Raw genomic sequence first — 26,077 nt, forward strand, 5'->3', positions numbered from 1 at the left:
TTGTTCATTTTCACTAGGGATAGTATAAAAATTGGTTACTGATAGATTACAAAACCATTTCGAGTGGTAAAGGTTAACGGAAAATTTTTACCGCTTATAACAAGAAATTCTTTGTGACTAGTCCAGAGTCCAGTGCAAAAGGTTAGTGCAACTAAGTTCACGTCGAACATACTATGACACGCTTTAGAACACTACATCAGTTGCATTGGTATGTACAAGTTATACTTCTGCGGGGAAAGTGTAAAACGCTAGTCTAGTCCTGGCGCAAGTATTTTCTGAAGTAGGGTTCGATCAGAGGTATTTGCATTGTAGTGTTTCATGCGTCTGCCCCCGTTCCGCTATTCTATTACTGTGCAGTGGCGTGCTTAAGGAGAACGAGCGATCAGCGTCGCGATTTACTGCCAACCGACACGGGAGATCTATTAGGGATCAATGAAACGACTACAACCACGTCATTTATTATGACACAACCGACGGGGTTCTTGAACTCCACTGGCAGTTGTTCTGGAGTATGTGGAACGGATAGAGGAGGTACTGCTGTGTCCACTTGACCGTCGATTCAACGTAGCTTTATTGCATTCGAGGTTATTCTCGGCTAATTGCGCAATCGCGAGCGGACATGCGAATCTTAGGCGATCTCGAGTATCTTGTGTTCTCTGTGGATCGCTCGAGGAATTTTGTGTTATCTGTGAATTAGGAATATTGGAATTTTTTCAAATGATATTGGAAAGGATTTTAATTTTGGAGATCGATGAATTCTTTTTTAGAATTTTGTATGATAGAGTTGGAGCGAAATTTGCGAAGAAAGTGTCTTAGTGGGAATGCATTGGATGTTAAAAGTTCCTGAGTTTTTGCTTCATATGTTAATTGTATTATTTTGATTCAAGTACTATAGTAGAATTGTTACTGTGTCAATGCTTCATATCTAAATCATTTATATATTACAATACATGTTATCTTCTGCTGGAGTAGATCACTTATTTGAATAACAGGAAGTACGATGCTATCGTAATTTGATTATCACGTCACTGCAATAATTATGATATCCCACCCCCGTACGACACAATATTCATCTGGCGCGATTCCCAATAATAATTCAACAATTCCAGTATTCAATTACATTAATGAAAACTCCTAATTATCAACAGGCACCATTGACACTGAAATAATACATCCTGGAGGTTTCCATATCCATTTGCAAATGTAGTTTTTATCAATCCCAAGCGAACAGTGATTCGAATAGTTATTAATAGATATATTGCAGATTTTATGCAATGATAAACGTCAGTGTATAGAATATAGTATAGAAAATCTTCATTTTGTTAAGATTCGAAGGTATCTAATCACTACTGAACCATTATTTTCTTCAATTACTTCGAGAAATTTTGATTCTGCACAAAAATCTGCGGTCTAATCATTATCTAAACTTATGAAAATTCCCAAGAGAAGAAACTAGTTTCAACTTAATCCTTGTTTATCTATAAACTCCTAACAATTGTAAGTTCGCATAAAAGTCTCTAGTGCAGTTGCCATCGACGCAATCAACAAATAGTCAACAATAACGACTCATTAAATTTTTTTCTCGCGTCGCACGGTCACCGGTCCCATTAGCAAAAACACGGACGCAGTGGAAAGAAAAAGCGACAAAGAGCTGAGAGACCATGCCGGCTCAAGATTGATATTTCGTGTAAGCCGCTTCTTATTTGCCCGGTTACAATGAATCTTTCACGGTGTCCGTCCTGTCCCGTTTCCCTATGAAACCACGAATTAAAAAAGAAGGAGGTCCAGGGTCAAAAGCTCGCTGGAGCGCTCGATGGATTATTAATGGACGGCGAATGGCGGACGCGATCCCTTTTCTTTCTTTTCAGGCACCGAATCGCACGGATACTCCGTTGACGCGATTCGGGCCACTTTCAATGCGATATTGTGTCTGTAACGAAGATTGTAAATTCAATTTTACGATCGTGAATATTCATAAATTCCTTTAGAATTTTATTTTGTTGCGCAAACTTATTGGCGAAACAATTCTTTTGACGGAAACAGTTGCGGAGTATTTGCACTTTCAAAACGACTGGAGGCGCTGCTGAATGAACAATAAAATACTAAATAGGAATAAATATAACTTTTTGAAGATAATCGGTACTTTCAGTATAACAAGTAAACTGAAGATAATTCAATTGTATTGTATTTTACATCGACAAGTAGCAAGATTCTCAAAAAAAATGTCTTATAAACTGTTAACTGAATGTCACAGAGAATAATAAATGAACGAATTATAATTAAAGTCACTAATATTTGTTTCTTATGGTATAAATATAAAACTAACCAAAGTCGTAATACAGTACCATCGAGGTACCACTCATAAACCACATCGAAACTATCGTGGATTAAGGGATAAGAGACGTCCGATCAGCTTTACCAAGAAGCTATAGCTCGACTTACAACTTAAATTTTCGAAAAATCGATTACATTGTTATTAATTGCCAGGATATTCGTTTTCGTTCGCAATAATCGAGCCATTATCCAGCAGTCAGTGGAGCGGTTCAGCTATTCCAGCGCGCGCGTAAATTCCCATCGCTGTACGTAATCTCTCGCGACTTTAAGGAACAATATCGAAGGGGCAGCGAGGGGGGTTAAATATTGGAGCATCTGTGTGCCACCTGTGGCGTACATATTCAAGTACGTATTTCCTATAATCGGCCGCTTCCCGTGCCCGATATCCAAGTTTTCCCGTTGCACCGGGAAAACAGCCCTCGCAATGAGTTCCTCGTGCCGGGGATGTCTGCGGAATATCCGCGGATAAATTCGCGGATCAAGGTACAGATCACGCGAACCGTCCGCGAATAAAAATTCACCGGACCGAAATCACAGACCGTCTGGTATATAGAATTTCTTCGATCCGCTGATGATTTTTGTTCAAACGCTAACCTTTCGTCATACGATAATGCTTCGCGACTAAGACTAACATTAAAACTGCTAGATGGGTCAAAGTGAGACATTCGGGATGTCTTCTTTTAGAATTATTAAAAATACAACAAATGTTCTTCTGAGAAGTTGTTAAAGAAATTGATTTAAAGCAACGCAAACTGAATTGTGAATCAATTAACGTCTCAACAGATGTATGCTTGAAGTTAGTATAAAGAAATTTCAAAAACTTCGACTGCTCGGTAGTTTTAATGATAATTTTACTATTAATAATCTGAATCAGACGAGAAGAAATATTTGAGTTATTGTAAATATATATTAACTTTAAGGAGGAAGTATTGAAAATAGAATAGCCTTTCGTTTCGATGCATGTGTTACGGGGAACATTAATTTTGTTAAATTCGTAGAACTCAGTTCCGTTGACTGGAAATAGGACATTGTCTTGTTATTTCAATTTTTCTAACTTGGTATTTGTTAATTTAGATATAAAAGAAACAGGAAATTGATTATTGTTTTAGTAAGTTATTTCCTCCGAGTTTCGCATTCGTCCCGAGACAAATGAAATTTGTAATTTCATTCCGTTTCCGATCCCGTTTGATCGGCGGATATTGTACGATACTTTGCAATCGATCCAATGAATTATTTAATTAGGGACACTGTTTAAGTCCCGTCATTCCGTTCCCTGGGCCGAGTTCGTCGCGCGTGTTCGTTATATGAGAACGGCGATAATTACACGCACCGATACAGCGAAGAATTACATTAATTTCATAATACATGTCAATCAAATAATTTTACGATATTGTTTGTACAGTCGACGATTATTAAATTGATGATATATAATTATCACTTCCATAATGTTGTCGACTCGGCGTTTCGATTGATTAAATGCAGAATTCTTCGGTACACCGAACCGGACATATTGTGTTCGTTTAAAAAAATCAACATCAAACATCCATACTTTCATAACAACCAGAAACCACCATACACGTGTTTCCTACATTGACAAGAATTCCGTAAGATAAACAAATATCTCGGTAAAGTAAATAGAATGGAGCATGTAGAATAACATTGAAAATAAATGTCGAGGAGTTTCGTTTCAAACGTCGGTTCAATTTGCTACGCTTGATTCGTGGAAATGGGCCCTTTCCTCTGCTCTTTTTCCAAAAGTTATTCGAACAATTCCGGCCGGAAACCGCCATCGAAATAAATGTAAGCCGTCCGAACGGGACAGAGGAAGTAGACCCAGTGAAAATCGATGTGCGGACACGCGGTGGCTTGTTATCGAACCTTTCTTCGATATCTGACCGTCCGGTGTATGGTTCGGTGAGCCATCCTCCGACGGACGTATTCGCCACCTAATACGATCGAGTGTTTGGCGGTGCCGGGATACCGATGGGATCTGATAAATTGATGGGGACGAGCGGCCAGGAAAGGAACCATGGAAAGAGAGGAAATGCCGGACGTGTTTGACCAGCACCGAGATCACGAAATTCCATTTCGTAGCACGACGTGTGTGCCCCAGTTTGCGTATTACGCCTGAAATTGTTTGAATTTAACCAGTCCCTGGCCCTCTGCCTTTCCCAAGTCAGACCGTAATTGACTTCGACCACCGTTCAACACACAACTGTGTTTTTCGAACCGATCCTCATTGTAGTTTCATATTCGGCTCATCGATATTGCACGTGCATCTGTTACAATAATTACTAGACCGCGGATTTCCAAGCAAATTTAAATGTTTGAGGATGTAATTAAAGAAATGGAGAGATACAAATATATTATGATTAAATAATGGAAGAATTACGATTGGAAATGGTTGCTTTTTACGAATATCGGGGAAAACGTTATAGTTTGGATATTGTATGAACACGTGAAATTTTCAAATTTTCCATAACGAAAATCCCGAGTTAAATAGTTAAGTTGGGATTTTTAGAAATTTAGTATTCCTGTTATAGTTGAGGTTATAATTTAATGAATGAACGGGTGAGTTTACAGTATAGAATTTTAAAATCACAAAGTTTACTTTGCTAGAAAAATGCTATCGAGTCAGCTGCTCTGTTGCCAGCTGTTAACGCAATTTCCAGGGACGTAGTTAAAAAATACTCCATTAATAGAATGAAGTTCCTTTGGAAGTACAAAAAATGTTATTCAAACCCTTTCATATTTTCGGAAATTTCAACAGCCGCGCAGAAGGTACTGTGTTTGAGGAAAATATGAAGCGCGTGGTATTTCGAAAGCTGTCAATCATGTTAAACGCATGAAACACGGAATATGTATATTCTTAAAGTGTCACGATCATTTAACTTCGTGGAAATTCATCTAAAATCTAGTGGTTGAAGGCTGAATTCACATTTTTATATATTCTACATCGAACAGGCGACATTTTTGAAACACTGGCGTTTGACGAGTCACTTCAATAGGATGGATCAAGAATCGACGAGCAACAGACACGATGAAAACGGAATTCAACGCATGCGATTCGAGCATTAACAGTTTATGAAATATAACGGAACTGGGAGTCAGATTTTAATGCACGCCGACCGAAGCGTCATTAGAGTTTAATGCGCCGTCTGTATTTCATGATTTTATATCGTGAACGGACGAGCTTTGATCCGTTTGGATATTTGGAACGCTCCCAACCACCCACGAAAATGAACGTTTGGTTTGCTTACCTAATTGAAAGTCGATTAAAATTAATATTGGGAATCGAGCGAATCTGCGCGCCACTGTTTCAGATGAACAATGATCGACTAGATATACGTATATATATTGGAACCAAGGGAGGAACGCACCCACGGGACGTTTTTCAATTTTCCTAAATACAATCGAAAATATTGAAATCTATCAAGCATTCTATAAACAGAAATTCACGGTAATCGATACTGCCAATTGGACTTTCCGAATGGATTGTACCGCGATGAGATACAGCATTACGGTATCAAAACGCCACGGATAATTTATTTGCCCGTGACAACATTATATTAATTAGTAATATCCCCGTAGAAATTCATACGAGTGCACATATTAGCGCTATTTAAACCAATCTCGGCAACAACTCACCCGGTCTAATCACCGTTAATTTTATCCGCCGTTTAAACGTTCACCAGGAGCAGTATCATCATTGCACGGCGGTCTTCTTTGTCAATCTGTTTTAAATGCGACCGATTTCTGCTGGATTACTTACGGCGAACAGTTTCTCTTCATTGAATCTTAACAATTCTGGAAAATCTTGTTTTCATTTTTTAATGTTCGAAGCAATTTCATATTTTAATATATTTTGTAGAATTTTGTAACTTTGAATTTATCTCTGCTCCGAATATGTTTCAAACATTTCCGAATACAGCTGACGGATTAAAATATTTTTAACCTTTACAGCTACCAGGTTTTATGCGCAGCGAACATTTTCTCTTAATTAAATTTTCCCAGTAATGAAGTATCTAATTCGTTCAGAATTTTGATATTTTCACTTTACTTCTACTTTGAATATGTTTCAAATGTTTTTGAATGTAACTGATAAATTAAAATATCCTAATCATTACCAAATACGATACACAGCAAACGTTCTCCCTTAACCGAACATTCCCGACAACGAAAACTCTCACCGGCTCGACAGCAACATTTCAAATCAATTTCATCTTTCCATGTACGTCCCTTTCAGGTTTTCCGAGCATTCGATTCAATGATTCTACTTTGAGCATTTTCCAAACATTTCCGAATATAACCGATAAATTAAAATACCCGTACCCTTTGTTCCTACCTGAAAACCCGTAATTCCTATGAAACGATCGAAAAATGGTTAATGGGATTTCCAAGCTCCCATTCTCCGTTCAATCATTCCCTCTCGTACCTTGAACATTTTTAACTTTGAATAACATATTCAACGAGGACCCCGGCATTCTGTAATTATCGATGGACACGGAAACGTGGCTCCGTCGGAAAAAAAAAGGTGGCCCATTCAGCCGGCAATTTCAATCGAGTTATCGGTCACAGACAGAAACAGCACCAACTGCGCCCGGAATCAGCCCTTCCGGTTACGCTCCCGGAATTTCTAGTTCGCGGAACTCGCAGCGATTCGTTCCGAAGGAATTGTGTAACCCGTGCCCGCCTAATAGAATCGGACGAGGCAGCCTCGTCAAAAAGTTGACCAACTTTCCGGGCCCCAACGATTCCGCGGCAAGAAATTTCTGGGAGCGCGAGTTTAATAAGGAGGCTGATGGACACGTAACGCCCTGTCGGGCTTCCCTGTCGACCAGGCGACCCCTCAAGTTCTAAAGGTCGTCGACCTCGAACGCAGAAGCTTCGAACAGTTTTCGAATGGCTCCCATTGAGAAAAAAAAGGTTTCCGTCGAAGAAAAGGGTCGCTGGACGAGGAAAGTTTCGCGAAAGGGGTGTTTTTGAAAGGACGTTGTAAATGGGAATTGCATGAATACAATGCTTGTGATCCTTGTTTTGAAGAGTTGGCAAATGCTTGAATTGTTATGAACAGAGGTTCAGTTGATTGGGAGATATTTGGATGAATTTCGCGTTGAACGATTCTTAATGATTTTAATTAAGCAATTTGGTTAAACGTTCATTTGGGTAGCTTAGAGAAAATTGGTCTGTTTGCACGAAGATATTATTTGAGTGATTCATTCGGTCTGTGTATATTAATTTGTTACAGTAATCTACCATTATTCAATTGAGTAATTCTATTCAAATTTGACATTCCTCCAACGGGTATTTATAGAAGTTATTATCGATGAAAATAGAATTCAATAATGACGGTCTTTCATGCTGCGAATTGAAATGCAATATTGAAAGGATTTTCAATATTTTTATTATACCGCGATCGAAAATATTTCTGTTCAATGTTGGATAATATTTTCAGTTTAATCAATGCGGCAAAGTAAAGTTCGTTCTCTGTTCGTTCATCGAGTGGTACTATTCGAATTCTCGTAACTCCTGCAATTTTCTCGCTACATAACAAGGGGACAGAGACCCCGGCCAGTTTTTTTGCCGGTCTATGGTAATTCCAGAATGGACGGAAGCCTGCCGGAGACAGACCAGCCACGTTTTATCGGAAATCCCGAAGTGGTTGGAAATATTGTGCCCGAGATTATTTACATTTCAAACTAAGACACGATGAAACGGCACGCGGGGAACAACCTTTCTCAAGGTTCAGAGTTCTGTAACCGTTCGGTCGAGAATACTTGTTAGCAGGTTAACCCTGCTGCGTTCTTCAGTTTATCTATTGTAATTGAAATATTATTAAAAATGTAGAAATATATATTTCAATAATAACTTTATAAAACTATTTCTAAATGGGAAAGTATCCCTGGTAAAATGAGAAAAAATGAGAATATATAGAAAAAGATTGAATGAATAAACTGTCGTTGAGAAAATAAGTGATTGGGTTGAAGAGGACCCAAAGAACGCAGCCGGGTTAACAGAACTTGCCACTAGTTTTAAATTGTACGAATTTACTACTTATCTCCTATAATGTCGCGTGATTCGAAATGAAATTTAAGAGATCAGCTCCTTAAAAATTAAATTTCTAATAATCGTCGGATAATTTGATACTAATCAGTGTTTCAATTTTTCAAAATATTCCAGTCAATGTCCCGAATGCGCGGACCGTTTAAATTCGAACGATTATTCTTTCGTTAATTGCCAAAGTTTCCCTGTGAATACATCAAATCCCAGAGATCCACCACTTCCAATTCCAGTCCTTTCAACCCCCTTTCGGAAACGGTACCAAAAATGGCGCAGTTCCGAACGAACGTGTCATAAGGCTAGTTTCCAGGGAAGTTCTAACACGGTTAGTAGATTACGGTGACGAAGTTGGGCCAAACATTCGGGGAACGCGGTTCGTTGCGACTGTGGAGGATCGACGATCCCCGTGGAAGATAATCAGGGCATCAAGGCGGGGCGAGGGTGGTGCGCAGGGAAATAAGAGGCCGCGATGCTCACGCGGAGGCTTCCCTCGACAGCCATCAACGGAATGATCACGAAATTGGCACGCGTCGTTTCTTAACTCTTCGGGGACGGAAGGTGACGGTACTAACTACTAACTCTCATACCGTTTCCACCAGTCTTGCCTCTTTTCCTATTATTTAATATCATTTAATATTATTTAATATTATTTTCTACAATTTTCTCCATCTTCTAGAGTAAAGAGACGTTTCTACAAGAAGGGGTCTATAGATCTGTGCTCCCCTTTTAATAAATTGTCTTCCGGTAATTGACATTTATATACAATATCATTTCTAAGAGCAACGTAATTCACTATTCAAACATAGTAATATATTGGGAGAGTTAAAACTAAATCTTCTAGCATTATTTACTTGATTTTGTTATTTTAGTTTGTTGATCCTTTCTTAGAGACACCTGAGAGATAACTATGATAAGAGATACATATGATAAGTATTGAAAAGTCTTAGTTACTAATTACGAGTGAATATATTATAATATATTAAATTGCTGTAATATTAGTAATGAAGAAAGAGAAGTTTGAAAAAATTCAAATTCGAAATAGAGCGTCAATGGTGACTCAGAGGTTAACGATCAAGATTAAAGACTTCTCAGTCGCGATAGTATCGCTTCGATCTCTCGCCGTCGACGAATTACGGGCGCACCGTCGAGATTCGAGAAATTCACGAAGATAACGTTCCGCGGCGAGCGTCGCTGGATCGTTAGGGAATTATCTATTAACCGACAGTAAAAACCGGCAAGTTCAATGACGTTCTCGAAACGAACCGTGACCGCAGGGGTGAATTTACAGTCGTGTTGGTTCTTGGGACGGTCGGTCGGCAGCCCCGTATAAAACCGTTACGGCTGTTTCATTAAAGTTTCCGACGACTCCGCCGTCGAATTTCTCGATCGTAAAGCCCGCGTATTATTAAGCCAGAATTTTTGGGAATTACCCTCTTAGACTACGAGGGCAATTAAGATCGGGTTTGATTGACAAAGTTCTCAATTATTAAACTTGCAGAATGGTTAATGGGTACACGGTAATATCTGGAATAACATATTCCGTCTATCGAGTTAACCATTCCAGGATCGATAAACTAACCAGTAGCGTCTGCTACCTTTTGTCTAACTGAACAAGGTTGCTATTTATAATTTTTCTAAGTACTTGATTGACACAGAAAAAATCTCGTCATAAGTACTGAGTTGTCTGTAAGACTAGTTTCAACCGGTAGCGTGTCACTATCGTATATCGTTAAAGTCTTGTATTGTAAAACCCCGGATTCGTTCAATAAAGTAGAATTCACATATGTATCGAGCCAACAGAATAAAAGTATAATCAAACATGCATCGAATCGACTCACCAGTGACGAAGAAGTGACTAGAGCTGTTGTACAGGTTGGTAGCAATGGGCTTAATGTTATCAAAGGTGATGGTCTTCAGTCTATTGTCCCTGAGGTCCAAGAAATAGACACCTGGAGCACCAGCCAGAAAGTCAGGCTCCAGATTGGTCAATTTGTTATCACTTAGACCAAGCTTCCTCAAGTTCCTCAGTCCGTCCAAAGCCTTCTTCGATATGTAAACGATCCTATTGGAGTCCAACTTGAGCTCGCGCAGCATGGACATTTCGACGAAGGTGCGATCGCCTATCATGTCGATCAAATTGTTCCGCAGGTCCAACCTCTGCAAACTCCTTAGTCCGTGGAAACTGTCAATGGTGATCACTTTGATCTGATTCTCGGATAGTTCCAGTTCCTCCAAAGAAGTCAGGTGCATGAAGGCTCTGTCATGGAGGGTGCTGATGTTGTTCCGGCAGAGGAACAGGCTCTTCATCGAGGGCAGATTGATGAACGTTTCCCTGCGAATTGAATTTACACCGTGAGACAGATGGAGGTTTAAGACCCGGGGCATGTGAGAGACACTGGCGGAACGTCGTCGAAGAAATTCCACCGGGAGGAAGGACGGAGGACCAGCTTTATGACCGTGTTAATGGCGCCTGGGAAGTTCTACGTACTTGAGCGCCAAATTGAATCGGCGCCGGTTTCGCTACGGAGTTTGGATTTTCTCGAGGGGAGGGGGGGTCTTCCGGCAATTTTTGCCAGTTGGCCTGTATAAAGGGACTTCTCTGCGTCCCTCTTCTAGCTACCCGAGGGTAAGAAAAGTTGATAGGTGCAATGAAAACAAGATAGTTGCACGAAACGGAGGTCGGGAATGTGTACAAGTACCGGGCGGATTTAAAAGCAGTCAGTCTAAGAAATTTATGTCGCGCTCTGTTGACTCTGGTACAGTGGACTTTAGTAACGAGACCGAATCGCGAATCCGTGTTGTACTTTCGAGCGTATCATAGTGTTGGGAGCTGGAGACATTCGGGTTTCGAGAATCTTTAAAAAAACCGACATACAATGTAGCTATCGAAAGTTTCTTCTTCTATAATTATGACCACTGAAATATTAATATGAAAATATTAATACTGAAAATATTTAATATAAAAATATTAAAAACACTAACGAAAAAGTATCCTAAACTAGTCCCACAAGCAATGACTTTCCCATCAAATCACAACTCGCGAAATTACTATATCTTCGCGCATGAAGTCCCCGCAGCGAGAAAAACTTTCTAACGCAATATGTCGATCGGGAACGAACGAGAATCGCCGGTATCTGGACAAAGGGAAGAGGTGCAAAGGCGCGACGCGAAGTTCCGGCATCGAATCGCGTCGTGTCGGTCGCGCGATCGGTGAACGAGGCGGGAGCTTTTAAGCGCGAGAGGCGCGCGAGCCTCGAAAACTGCGGCATCCTCCGGACCGCATTGTCCGCGTTTCTATCGCGTGACTGGTTCCATATCGAGCGTCAGCGATCTCCGCGGCGTTTATTTATAGCGCGGCAACACACCGGCCGGCAACAATGCCGAGATTACGAGTCCCACAAGCAATCGGGATCGCACGATCGCGAGTACGACACCCTCCAGCCGCGCCGATAAGGAGCTTTCCCCGTAGAAACATGTCGCTGAACTCGCGCGCCCTTCCACAACCTTTCCACACCCGATAATGCATTGCGTATGCACGAACACGCCAGATACGAAACCGCGATACGCGTATTCCCGAATTAATCTCGCGACGCTGTCATTTTTTTGTCCGCGAGAAGGTTACGCTGTCGTCGGTCGCGTTTGGAGTTCACAAATCACGTTGTTCTGGTTCCAATTTTTTACTTTTACTGTCTTTCTGGCAATTTGACAGTGTTTGGATTTCTTCGTTAACACTTTGTTGACGAAGACTGGTGCTTTCAAATTACAAGAAAATAATTATGACTTGGAAGGTAATTGATTTTGAATACAAATTTTCCATAATGTAAATAACTAGGTAATAGGGTAATATAAGAATTTTCATATCAAAGATTAATAATTTTTGTTTTGCATCTTCGCCATATGACTTTGTCACTTTTCTAAACTTTTTTAAAATTGCCATCTTTACGAGTTGGTCATACAGATATGCAAATTACTTATTATATTTCGTATTGTGCTTAACGTTACAGTTTTTGGATAACTTTTACATAATCGCAGTGGAGGAGATCTAATATTGTGACATGAAATAAGAAATATTAACCGTTCGAGTGTCACGGGTCTTTGCAAAATCCCGATCGGGAAGTGCTAAGAAGCGCGATAGCGCTCCTTTCGTTTCTATTTTTACATTAAAAAATTCTGAACAGCACGATCGTTCCGTTTTTCCATTTCTAAGCAGGTAATAACAAGAATAAAACTGAATAACCAGAAGGAAAACAAATAAATAAACTCAATTTGATTCTACGAACCTATAAGTTGGCACTCTTAAACAGTGTAACGGAGAAGCATGACCACACCGATTGGCACTCAACGGTTAAATAAAGTCATAATAGCAAAGAAGTGCCTTCTAGAACAATCCATAACATAAATGAGTGTCCATTTTGCAAGTTCCGGCTTAAGTAGAGTATAACGGTTCAAGAGAGAGAGATAGAGAGAGAGAGAGAGAGAGAGAGTACAAGTTACAGTTTTCAATTGACTGATTTCTACAAGAGAAACCATGATCGTCCGAAACGGACAATAGGAACTATATTACGAAGTTTTGGCTCTTCCCTGTACTCTTCAAATTGAATGAATTCTACAGGAGTATAGGAGCGTCCAATACGAACAATAGAAACTATATTACAAAGTTATTCCCCTCTCGGCTATACTCAACTAATCAATTATAGAACATGAACGTTCAAGTCCGAACAATCACAAGTTGCGTTCCGGATATAGCTGCATAATAAAGTAGAACACGATACTTGGTAGGCACCAACTTCACCATCCCAAAACTAACTGATATACATCATCTACATTCGGGAATCAACTATTCACGAGCACCAACCGTAAACCGATCCGAGCGGAGATCTAAAGTGAAGTTTGACTGGCTAGGTCAGCTTACATGACCTCCATAAATCCTCCAAACTTTGACATTCCTTTAAATACTTCTTCTCAGTCTTATATCATGTATTCCTTGCTAAAAGCTTAACAAGCTTCCAATACATAAATAAATAAATACAATCAATTAAACAAAGTCTCCATCAAACTTCGTCAAAGCTCAATAAACAGTAACAAACACAATACATCAAACTGCTATAACACATAACATTACAGTAATTAAAACGTATTATAGAATAATACATCCTATAAATTATCCCTTTGCACTGGAGAGATGACTCTTAGTCACCGCTTGATTCGATATAATAAAATTATAAGGTCATATATAATATTAAGCTTCGTATAATGCATCGATATGTAAAATATTGGAGTAAAATAGCTTCGTTTTTTGATTTGTGTACGTTTCCTCATTGGTTGGTTTCAAAGAGCGTCGTGTATATTTTATCGGAAAACGTTGAATATACCTAGTGTAAAATTTCCGAGTGTAAAGGGTTAATAATGAACCAAAGAATAATGCATTAAAGCTTCACCGCAAAAGCCAGCTCTTCTTTCCAGCCGAATCGTTTAATTCCATCGATCAATCGTGGTCTACATGTAGCGAACCTTCGTGACCCGTATACCCGTATGCCAGACCGTCGCTAATTGATCAATCAATTATTAACCGCGTCAAACACCCGGTAGTCCGGATTTCAAGACCCACCGAGACGACGCCCCGTAGTATCGTAGCGATCATCAAACGCGCCGATCCCGCCGAAAACACGTTCAAACCGCGAAGCACAGGGAACTCGAGGAATTCCTCAGCAATTTATCCCGGCGCGCGTTCCTCGTAAAATGTCGCCGCGCCGGCTAAAGACGTTTCCAATTTACCCGCTGCTGGAGGAGGCTGAGCTCGCAATACGGCATAATTGAACGAATTATTCGGAATTATGAAGGGTGCTCTCATTGGAGAGGGCTCTTATCGCGGCGAGACTATCGAAACTGGAATCCGGCGCGGCCCATTGTCTCGCACACCCGTCTTCGATTAGTCTCGCAAACGATATTGGCTCTCCGATAAATGTAATTAGGTATCCGGAGTGCGGCTGTTTATAGGAGCACGGGTTTTAGCGCGGCGGCTTAATTAACTGAAATTTACACGCTTGTTTCGTTCGTTGAAGGCTTTGATCAAATTTGTTTCGTTAGTTTCTGTAAGAGAATGTATATTTTAACACTAAAACTACCAGACGGGTAAAATGACCCATTCCTGGTTTCTTCTTTTGCAATTTGAAAAAAGATGACAGACATCTGAGAAATTGTTAAAGAATTCGATTTAGCAATACGCAAATTGAATTGTAAATCAGTTAAAGTCTCGATAGATGCATTCTTGGAGTTTCTATAGAGGAATTTCGAAAGGTCAGTTTAATTGCTCGGTAGCTTTAGTGTTAACGTTAGGTGGGATAGAATTTCTAGTGTATTTCGTTTTATAGGAAAAATTTATAGTTTCATGATCGAGGTGAATGTTTCAGTAAATACCACGTAACCGTTGTTTAATGTAAAGATTTTGCCTGCGATAAGGTATTAGGGGAATACTTTGACAAGACGGCATCGACTTTGCAAGTTCCTGCACATTTTAGATATGTCATCGTTTTGTAAGTTCATGTTACGAGGCCGCGTAAAACTTTATACGCATGAATTATAGTGTTTCATGGCCTGTAATGGTGTTATAAAAAACATTGCACCGTGACGTTTAATTTTTTAATTGCGTGTACCTGTTAGACGAATCTGACCTACAAATAAACTTTCCTTGCTAGTTGTATTTTCTGAATATGCAATTCAATGCAACGTCGTCTTTAATGTGATTTTAATTGAACAAATATAAGTTGATGGATTATCTAAATAGTGCATCAGTGCAAACGAATCATCTCTAATATGAATCTTGGATATGTCTAATGGAATCAATACTAAAATCAATGTCCAAATCAATACCAAAATCAATATTAAAATCAATATCAAAATCAATAAAGGAACAATAGTCACCTGTTAATCTCGGCAATCTTGTTGTCATTCAAATTGATGATGGAAAGGTTCCTCATGTTTTCAAACGCGTGCATCTTAAGCGCCGATACGGAACTGCTGTTCAAATTGATCTCCGTGATCGTGGACAGATTCGAAAATGCGTACTCGGCGAGCATGTCGATCTTCGCATATTGGAATGCGATCTTCTGCAGATTCTTCAATTGCCGGAGCAACTGCGTAGGTATGTACTCCAGACTGTTCGTCTGTACGTTGAACGTCAATTCTTGCAGATAGATCTGCGAGCTGAAGTAATTCCAGGTCGGATCGTTCAGATTGATCGACTTCAGGACCAGGCATTTAGCTTCCGAAGCGTTCCTGATCGCGTTGCTGTTGCAGTAGCAAAAGATCGCTACTTCCTGGCCCTGCATCTCGCAAATGTTCATCTCCTTCGTCTCCTTCGCGACCTTTTTCTTCCCACGCGATCTCGTTGACGCGGATAGACCCGAGGACAGCAACGAGATGACTAGCAACGCTTGAAAAATCAAGGAAATCCACGGTGATTGCTTCATCGCTGCTATCGTGGGTATCTGTAACAACACAGACATATCTGTTAGAAGAATCTTTTAGAATCTGAAATTCGAATTTTTTCGATAATTTTGCGCTAGTGATAACAAAAGAATTATTTTACCATCAGTTAATCAAAAGACACTGGCAAGAAACTGTTAAGCTTACGAGAGCTCCAATAACTCTTAAAAGTAACGTTCAAAGTCGAAATGTTAATTCATAATGTGATCAAGTGTTAATCAAATATAATCTACAATGCAATCAAACACTACCAAGATACAATATTCAATATAATCAAATTCCAACCCAATATAATCTTTAATACAATCAACCAGCTTTCCCAACCTTCTCACCCAACTCCCATATGCCACAACAAAGAAACATCCCAAACATTCCTATTTAAACACCAATCCCTCTCCAGTCTCTTCGGCGTTCATCAAAAAAATTCCATCAAAACTTCAGCACTCCCTCATCCTCAACTGCCAACGTCAATCCGGCCTCAGCAGGAACTGGCTACGTTACGCCACAAGTGGCTGCTCACGAGTGTACATCCGATCAAGGGTTATCGAAGCGCGCACGGACGGACGCGTACCCTTGGCTTCCTTGGGTCCCTGTCGCCGTGTGATGTCTCCGTCGCGCGAGGCTGAATCACGGCGTGCATGCTTCATCGGCCCAGAAAAATCTTGCCGCGAACGGAAAGCCGGCCGGCGGAGGGCGGGAGTGGGCGGGAAGACACACGGAAGGGTGCGGGATCCGCGGGATAAAAAAAGGAAAAGAGTGCGGGTCGAGGTTGCTACGTAAAGGCCGTGAAAAAGGTAAACGAAAGACGGGGGATGAAGGTAAGCCGCGGAACTCCCCCGTTCTCCCTCTCTCTGTCTCTTTCTCCCTGTTGGTAACGCGTGCAGCGGCCGGCCTTTCACCTGGCTCGCCTTTTTACCCCTCCCGCAAAACGAAGACGAGCCGAAAAGGGACACCCCTTTGAAAAATTATCCTCTCAAGTGGAAGCTCGCGTAATACCGCGCGCGCGCGATGCGACGCGTTTCTCGTTCGCCTTTATTTTTCAACTGGCGCCCGCAGACCAGCAGCCTCCACACAGCGCACGCGTTCAACTCCCGTTGTGCGTGCGTACGTCACGTCCGCGGTGACGACGGTCGTCCGGGCTTTGCGAGACTCTGGAAAATGCTCGCGAGATTTTGTTTCCTCGGGCTTTTCCCGCTGCCACACTTTTTTCCTCCTTTTCCAGCTGGGAAAGGGGAAAGTTTCGGAGACGTGCGGGAGGGGGCGCATATGACCGCGGAAAGCGGACTATCGTATTTACCATACTTCCCCGCGTACTTTTTATGCTCTTTTGCGCGACGGGAGCTGCCTTCAGAACTGGACGGTTCGTTTTGGAACCTTCGGATGTGAGTGAAGAGTTTTGAAGTCTGTGGGTTTAGACTGTGACGTTTCTTTTGTGGAAAATGTGTTGTTTTGATTATATATGCGTAAAGCTGTTCGTTTGCTAATGCGATTAATAACATGAAACGAGTAGTAGAGACTTTGATGAAGCACTTAGTTTGACCAATAAATAATTCGTCTATATAATTTCTTCTGGAAATACGTTTGTCATATTTATGATCTGTAACTCCTTGTCTTACAACGAGTGGCGAAGATTTTCAACATGATTCAACAAATATATGTATATATATATATATATATATAGTAATTTACTGAAATAAATACGGATATCTACTTAATCCCTTAAATGAACTGAGTAATATATATTACCGTATTTATTTCAGTAATTTCCGTCGTTTCCTGAAAGTTTATGCATATATTGTACATTTACAGTTATTTCTCACACGACATTCAGTCCGGTATCTCTGTTTTTCTGAAAAGATCTCGCGTGGAACGTTATGAAATGTGTTTCCGCTCCAAAATCACGATCAAATGCCGCAACGATTCACCAGCACATAAAGTGTGTCTCCGGCCGGCCTGCTTCTGCGGGCGCGGTGATGTTAACGAGGTCGGAAAAATCTCCAAACATCGTCCACGCCGAGGCAAAGAGCCGCCGCGCGGTCTCTTTAATCCGGCGAAGTTGGCTCGTGTTATCCGGCCACTGGAAATCGACCACTTCAAGCACAGGACGCGTACACTGATGGACCAAAATATGAGCCCAAGCTCCTCCACTAATAAATGTAGATATTATTTTATAACAACGCAATGAAACTCGTAGACCTGTCGTTTTATTATTCTGCTTTGATAAACAAGTTCCACCGCAGTTTTATAGGGCAATATTTGAATCCCAAAAGTGTCGTCCCCACTGTTTCAATACGACGTTCGCGTTATAATCCGAAAGAAGCATCTATTATCTGTTGAATAATTGGAAAAAATGAAATCAGGAAAGAGTAATTTTGATCCATCCGGTAGTTGTGTTAATAGTAGAAATCGATAACTAATTTCTTCCATGAACCCGATAAATATTCCTGTCTTCCTTGAATTAAAATGAAAATAGTACGGGTTAATTGTCGTGTAATAGGTGAATTGGTAACGCGAAATTTCGTTAGAAAACTGTTATAATGTTGTTAACAGTGTTATACGAGGCGCTGCTGCATTCGGTTTTGTCCGGAGTCGAAATTCACCGCTGAACGCTAACTTTACGGCGGAATCCGTACTTTATATCCGAGGACACGGGATCCTGTGGGTTCAATGGAACGTCACAACGGTCGCCGAGAATTTGTCCGACGAACGATTGACAGCGGTGCCGAGTCCGCGCGGAAAGCGAGGAAAGCGAGGAGAACGCGGCGATTCCGCTTAATCGACCGTGCTGAGTAAAATACAATGGCGCTGTAGCATTTTTATTCTTCGCGCGTGACATCGAGCATCGCGTATCACGCGCGAATTTTCAATTATAAAAAATATTACCGTAGAGCTGACCGAAACACCAGTCGACCGAAAAAGGGCACCGCGCCCCTGGCCGAATATATTCGACGTGAACTTACGAGCTCGGTGATTTTTACGGTGAACTTTGAAAAAAGGGCTCTACGATCTTTTGTTTGCGTTCCCTCGTCGCGCAGTGGAAAATGTTAGCTCACTGAGAACGGAAAAATGAGAGATATTATTTAAACGTTACTGAAAGAACAGGGGGACTCAGTTTCACTCGATAATGAAATGATCGATTTTGTAACTGTTTTATTTCGTAACGTAGGTGGCTTCGTGAAATCAATTTCTCTCTGTTCCACTCGAAATACGTAACAGTCTCGGTAAATTAAACACAGGAGATAATGAATTTTAAGAAAGCCGGGACATCGTTCTCAATTAACTCCCAACGATTAAACCTGAAGCGGTTTCGTGAAATATGAAAACGTCGGAATTGATATCGAAAATGTTACATTAAACGCACGAAGCTCAATTTCAATTCTATATTTGAAATGAAATATTTTCGACGCATGAATATTGATCACGATAACTCTAACTAGCAATGATCGACGCTCGAATATCATAATATTTCCAAGTCAGACGTTCAGAAACCGATGGACGATGAAATAATAATGCAACTCGTTTCTGTAGTTCTTAAGTGCAAGCCGTGTTGCAACAATGGTTTAATAGCTCGAGTTTAAAAGCTGAAAGCCGACGGCTCCGATATCGGAGGACGGTTCTATTTGCAACTTCTATTTAAGAGCGGCTTGGGAACTAAGAATTACAAATATGAACGTTACATCGTGCAGCGCGGTTTGCGAAAACTCGGTTAAGGATGGAACAGGTTGCTTCGCCAGCATTTGGAAGGGCGCGGCGAGTGCAAGAAGCGAGACCGTTGGATTTATCGCCGACAGTCTGCCGCGGGGTAGGGAAGAACCGAAAGGAGACAGCTCCGAACGGGGCTCAGACGTAGGCGGAGCAGTTACGAGCAAGCTCCTCGAACTGTTAGCGAGGATATAGCGGGGAAATTCGTCTTCCGATTGCTACCGTTTAGCGAGATACCGATGGAAATCACCGCCCTGAGGAAAACCCGCTCCCTCTCGGGTTTACGGATTGCATCGCGCTCTAGTACCCTTTTAATACCGGGCTGAGACATTGAATCAACGGCTTTCGATATCCCTGCTCCCGTTAGACGCAGCAACAACGACGTTCCACATTTTTATTGCATTCCTTTGTTCGCGAGAGGTTTCACGGTGTCGATCCCTTTTTGATTCAAGTGACGAGTGTTGCTCGTCCGATGGTTTTGTGAAGAGTTATCGAATAAAGTGATTTATTTCAGTTTCTTCGGGTAAATATTACTCGACGTTTTGATGACGGCAATTTTGCGTTCTGTCTGTAGATGTGATTGGAATCAAGTTTATAGTTTACATGAAGTTTCTTTGTTCTCTGTCGTAAGTGGTATATTGCAATTATTATAAACAAGAATTCGCAATATTAGAAACCTATCTTCTAAGAGGTAAATTTTATTAAGTTCCTTCACTCACTTTCTTCCAGTATTGAAAAACCAGGAAGTGTTATGAATGTATAAAATGATGAAATTCATATCGATCCGTGACAATAATTGCGCACTAGTCAAGAAACCCAAAAGAGAAGGTACAGTTTCATTCTTCCGGGCGGGTGGATTAGATTCAATCGAAAGCTGATTAAAGAGTCACCGGAAAGCTCGAACAGCTTAGCGCGAGATCGTGACTTTGCGCTCGTTGACGGCCTCCCAGAAGATCGTAGGAAATGCAGGGACCGCTGCAACCAGCGCGAAACGAAAGAGGAAGCAAAGGGTTTCTTAATGTTCGGTTTCGTACGGATCCGACGGATTCCTCGGAAATACGAGGCTGTGTCGGGATCGCCGGAGCGGGGAATCCTCTCTTGTGTTTCAATTTGCAGCGAGGATATCCGCGACGCCGTTTTATCGTTCCGTGATGCAGCAGCGAACGGATTTCCGCAAGCACTGATAGACGCTCGATACTTCTTCACGCGGATTTTCCAGCGAGAACTCGACGAGGAAGCGCCGTGAACGCTTCAGAGGGAGATTATCGATAACACGGACGCGATAAAGATTCCTTATTACGGAATAAGAAATTTCCCGACACTGACGCGAGATCCTGATGCGATTTATGCATTCCACGCACGCGTTGCGTGTATACTTTCACTGATATTCGTAATTGGAAGCAACCGATCGAGTTGTTCGCACAACACTTCATGTTAATGCGTGAATTATATAGATTTTTATGCGTTATAATTGCACTGGAAGTTTCGTGTGTTTACTGCGCAATGAAAGTTCGACCAGCACTCCACTATAACGAATGAGAGAATTTTGGTTGGAGTACCTGGTTAAACCTTGTACTAGCCGCTTTGTGAATATGTTTTTGCAAAGTAATAGCGAATTTCGGGGTAGCGGTTCTGGCGTTAATGGACTAATTAACCCGTCAATATTAAACTAGCTAGCAATATGGATTATAGAGGAAGCTATCATTGTATTTATACAGTTTCTAATTTATTAACTTGTGTATGATTTGTCAATGCGATTGATCAGTGCAAAGAGTACATAGAATTAAATGTGAAGTTCCTATTCGATAGTTAAATATTCTATTATAATTATCTGGTCGTGATCTATTAACCAAAATGACATATGTTATTTCAATATTAACCCATTGCTCTATGATTTCTTTCTCAAGTCTGATCGATACGGTTACTTTGTCATTAATAATTTATTGGAAAAAGAGAAGAACTGTAGATATATTCTATGTTTATGTTCGTTCTTAAGTATAATAATTGAATACAGAAGAGTCAAATTTACTTTGAATTCGAATGAATTGGATAATATTCATGCCTATTAAATCATGTTGAAAATCTTCACCACGAGTCTGATGCATTGTTATAAGGCAAGGGGTTAATAATCGGTAAAAATATCCTCTTCAATCAGCATATTATAGAATTGATAAATACACTTTATCTGAAACTGCACAGACGGACGTCCGTCAAAGGATGTACGCGGGTCACCCGTCAATTTTCGGCTGCTGTATAAATACTTCAAGAAATTTCCCGGATAAATCGATATTATTCACGATTCCCGGCCGAACAGTTCCGACGGTATGAATATGTACACGGTCTGCGCGGTCTGGCAGCAAAATTTCCGGTTGGCAGATGTCAAATCGAAACTCCGGAAAGAAGCAAGAACAAAGTGACTATTTTAAAAACACCGAGACGAATGTTTTACTCATTTAGTAACGAAACTGGTAACATTGAATTAAGCAATGATCAACTGGTTACTTCTTTTTTCGGTTGTCAAGCTTATTGCTAGTCACACCGTTCCCACTCGATGTCACAGACTTCTGTATCTTTCGACGGACCATTTTTAGGAAATGCAAATTTCATAGCTGAGAAAACAAAGGTTACGACCTCGATAAACATTGGATCGTAGAAAAAGGAATGGTCTCGTGAAAAATGTGACGGACAAAGGACTATATTCTTCTAATCACTTCTTCCATTCGAATTATTTAAATGTTTCATAATCAATAATAAATACACGGAAGATCCGTGTTCCAATTGTCATGAACACTAACAATTACGTACAAGAAAAATCCAAATATCTGGAAAACGAATCAGAGGAATTATATAAAAGAACGATAGAATATATCAATGATTAAAGATGGAACGTTACTGATCCATTCTAATAATTAATCATACACGATTAGAAGCCTACAGCAAAATGGACAAAGATCAGCGAGAGATAAGCACGCAGTTGCTGGACCATCTACTCCACGATTAACCGCAAACGTTCCATCATTTCCATGGGTCTCGCGTCAAAGAGGATCGCGTGCATTATGCAGTCACGCTCTCTCTCGGTGCACACCGGCGGAGATCTCACAGGGCGGGAGACGAGCAACGGCTCGAACTCGATTGTTCCATGGATAGATATCACATCAGACTTACCAGCCGCGATATCGTTGCATCCAAGGAAGTGTCGCTTGGCAGAGGATTTACGGAGTCGAGCTTTCGCCGGTGCACCTTTCGATCGTGGCCTACGATACTGACGGGCCAGTGGTTCTTAACCCATTCGCTACTGAATAAATTAACCCTCTATAGACAGAATTTTTCTTCGCGATTATAAACAAATGTATGTAGAATATAATTAACAAATGTCAATCTGTAAATACAAATCAACAATGAATTCAATAGTTTAATAATTGTATTAAAACGAGTGTACCTTGAAATTTTGAAATTACAATGACGTTGAGCTTACACGCTTGAGCGTATAAAGGTTTAAATTCGTTAACGCTAAAATTACCGAGCAATTAAAGCGACTTCTTTCTAATTTTTTTATAGAAATTAGAACAATACATTTCTTGAGATTCGAAGGGTGTCTTAGTCTTGTAGTCTTGCCAATACGCAAATCGCTAAAACGCCTTCATAATTTAAATACTTACAAAATGAGCCGCAAAAATAAGAAAAATGTAAATTTCGTACTCCGAGAGTTAAAGTGTGTAATAATTTCGAAAAGTTAAGGCTATATAGAATTCAATTCATGACAATGTGGCTTATAAATATCAATGTTATAACATTCATGTCATTTTGAATTACAGTGAAAATGAATGGTATAGCATTCACGTCCGCGAACGTGTCGAACATCTTGCCCCGAGTCCCAACAATTTATTTTGAACAAAAGAACTTATAGTAAACTATGGGACACTTCATAGTTAGCAACGACTGAGTTAATTCTGGTTTTATATTTAATTTATCTTAAATGGCTTACTCTTCTCCTTTTTGGCGATACACTAACCACCAGTATACATTAGTAATTAAAACTCAATTTTCATTATGCATTCACTATTTAAATGATCCTACATAAATTTTTAATACTCTGTATTTACATATACACAAATATGTAGGTAATCTTCTAAAAATAAATCCTCCAAGTTTTGAAAGCTGCAATCGCGACTCAAGCGTTAAAAGCTAGAGCTCTCGTGCTTCTAGCCTACAGCCATAGAAGCTGAAGTCTTTAACGCTCAGATTGAATTTTCAGTGCTTCAAGGTTGAGCCTCGAAGCTTCGAAAACTCTCTTTACAGAAATCTAAGCTTTCAAGATTCAGCCTCGAAGCTTCTGGAATTCCAACTTCTTACATTGCACATAGGTACTTACGATGTACACCTTACATATGCATATTTGATGCATATTATCAGTTCACGACGAGGAAAAACTGATTCGCAGGAGATCCACGGTAAACAAAAGGTTAAGAACCACTGCGCTAGACGATCCCGGGCGGTAATCTGCGAAGGGATATCGGAATCGCGCGCGGGATTCCCGTGGGAACGGGGTGAAACGATTTCCGTGTATTCCGCACGAGGCGCGATCATCGTCGAATTCATTCGTGCTCCTTCGTAAAATATTCTCGGGGACGTGTCCCCCTCTTCCGTTTCCTCTTTCTCTTTTGCTCTCCAATTATCAGGGCCGTGTCGAGAATACTAAACGCTGGGACGGATAGTAAAACCTTCACCCGTAAAAATAATGAAGTCTCTCGACCGTCGACCCGTTCGTAAAATTATGCAATTACGCTAAGGCGAGGGCGGAGGAGCAGGGCAAGAAGAAAGGCGAGGAAGAATGCAAGACGGACGGCTTGTCGACGGAAACGAGCGCAGATAAAGGGATGGCAGGGCGTGGACGTGGAACAGCAGCTCGCGCGGAAAATATTAAGTTGTTCCGCGTCTCGGGAGTTCTCGCGTGTGACGCGCCGAACATTTATAGCGGACCAGAAAGTCCAGTGGATGACGAATTAACGGGCTTGGAGCTTTGTTCAGATGATCCTGACTTGTCGATCTTAGAGTTTGTTAACCCTGAACGGAGCAAAGAGCCATATGGTAGCTTTACTTACCGAGTCCAATGCCGCGTATTCGGCGATAATAATCATTTTATTATTTTTTGTTATTGTTGTAATATTTAAGATTACGTTGAGTATTGTGCTACACTTCTGTGAATTCGTTCTCAGATGTTACCTGTGATAAGGGTGTTTTTTGGTAAACTTGAGTTACTTCCGATGTGTTAAGGGTTAATAGCGGACTGTTGAAGTTTCAACGTAGGAAATGTGGAATACTGTAGAATTTTGGTGACAAATATCGCAACAAGTGATAAGTTTGAATCTCCTAAAGTTTCACGATACACGTTGCACTCGATTGCAGATAAAGGATGACAGCGAACGAGCAAGGGCGAGTTTGCGGTGAACGTAGTGCGGTGAATCCTACCATATACATATCTTACATTAAATACATTACACGTTTAACCAGTTCGTCACGATTAACTATCCCAACTCACAATACCCATCCTACACTACCAACGATCAAACGTTGGAAAACATTAGCAAATCATTCGGTACGTTCATCATACTCTCGACACAGAAACGTCAAATATTGACAGTGCCCTGATACCGTATTCAGGTCGCGGGGATCGAAAAGATACAAGAGAACTCTCGGCACCGTCTACAATCGAGCGAACCCGTCCCGGGCATCCCGCAGGCATCATCGTTCGAAGGTAGCGAGCCATAGTGAAACGTTCCCCGTCGAGTTCCGCAGGAATCCTTCTGTTGGACCGTTGCCGAACAAGCGGATGGGTGGTGTCTTTAGCGTGCCGCGCACAGACGCGCGTTGACAAATCGGCACGCAGCTCGACAACAGAGACGAGAACGCACCCGAGTTATTCCCGTGGAATTTCACTTAAAACTTTCTGGTCGTTGTTCTCGAACGAGCTGCACGGCCGGTATCCCGGCGAGCCAGCCGGCGAAACGGTTTTATGCGTCAGCGATCGCGTCGCGCGAACGGAAACAGGCCGGGAACAACTTCCACGGGGAATTATTCAAACGCGTCGCGTCGCGTCAACGGATCCTCGAAGCGGCTTCCTAACGGTGACTTCCTAACGCCATTGTTCCCGAAAGATTCCGGATCGGGTCTATGGAAATCGGCTTTCCCGGCCGGGTCGCTGCGGGGGCGTATTGTTCATCGTTCCGGTGTTATTGCGTATTGCTTTGGGATACGGTTCAACGGGCAACTCTAATATTCAAGCGTATTTATGGGGGATTGGAGAGATGCGGAGTGGAGACTTGACGTTAGCTTTGAGAAAATTCAGAGTTTGCGATGCAGTTCGAAGTGATGATTCGGAGTTTCCATGAGAAACAGGGAAAGAGTATGTACTTTGATATTTTCGGATTTGAAGCGAATTTCACTGGTATTGTTCGCTTCTTTGACTTATTCGTATGTGTCTGTTCTATAGAAATGC

The 26,077-nt window shown here is 41.1% G+C and overlaps 1 protein-coding gene across 5 annotated transcripts in view; it reads right to left on the reverse strand.

Moving 5' to 3' along the window:
• Con (leucine rich repeat protein connectin) overlaps positions 1 to 26,077 on the reverse strand; it is a 358,673-nt gene that overhangs the window by 127,408 nt on the left and 205,188 nt on the right. For 4 of the 5 annotated variants that reach the window (XM_031987854.2, XM_031987823.2, XM_076365854.1 and 1 more), the window contains 2 exons: positions 15,316 to 15,881; positions 10,233 to 10,726 (listed from right to left, as the gene is read on the reverse strand). In XM_031987854.2, coding sequence (XP_031843714.1) covers positions 10,233 to 10,726; positions 15,316 to 15,863 — 1,042 coding nt within the window. In that variant the 5' untranslated portion in view covers positions 15,864 to 15,881. Of the gene's footprint in view, positions 1 to 10,232; positions 10,727 to 15,315; positions 15,882 to 15,982; positions 16,063 to 26,077 lie in introns of those variants that run through there. The other variant, XM_031987813.2, reaches the window with a different exon arrangement.

Source organism: Nomia melanderi, chromosome 3, assembly GCF_051020985.1.
Source record: "Nomia melanderi isolate GNS246 chromosome 3, iyNomMela1, whole genome shotgun sequence".
In the NCBI taxonomy this organism is placed as follows: domain Eukaryota; kingdom Metazoa; phylum Arthropoda; class Insecta; order Hymenoptera; family Halictidae; genus Nomia; species Nomia melanderi.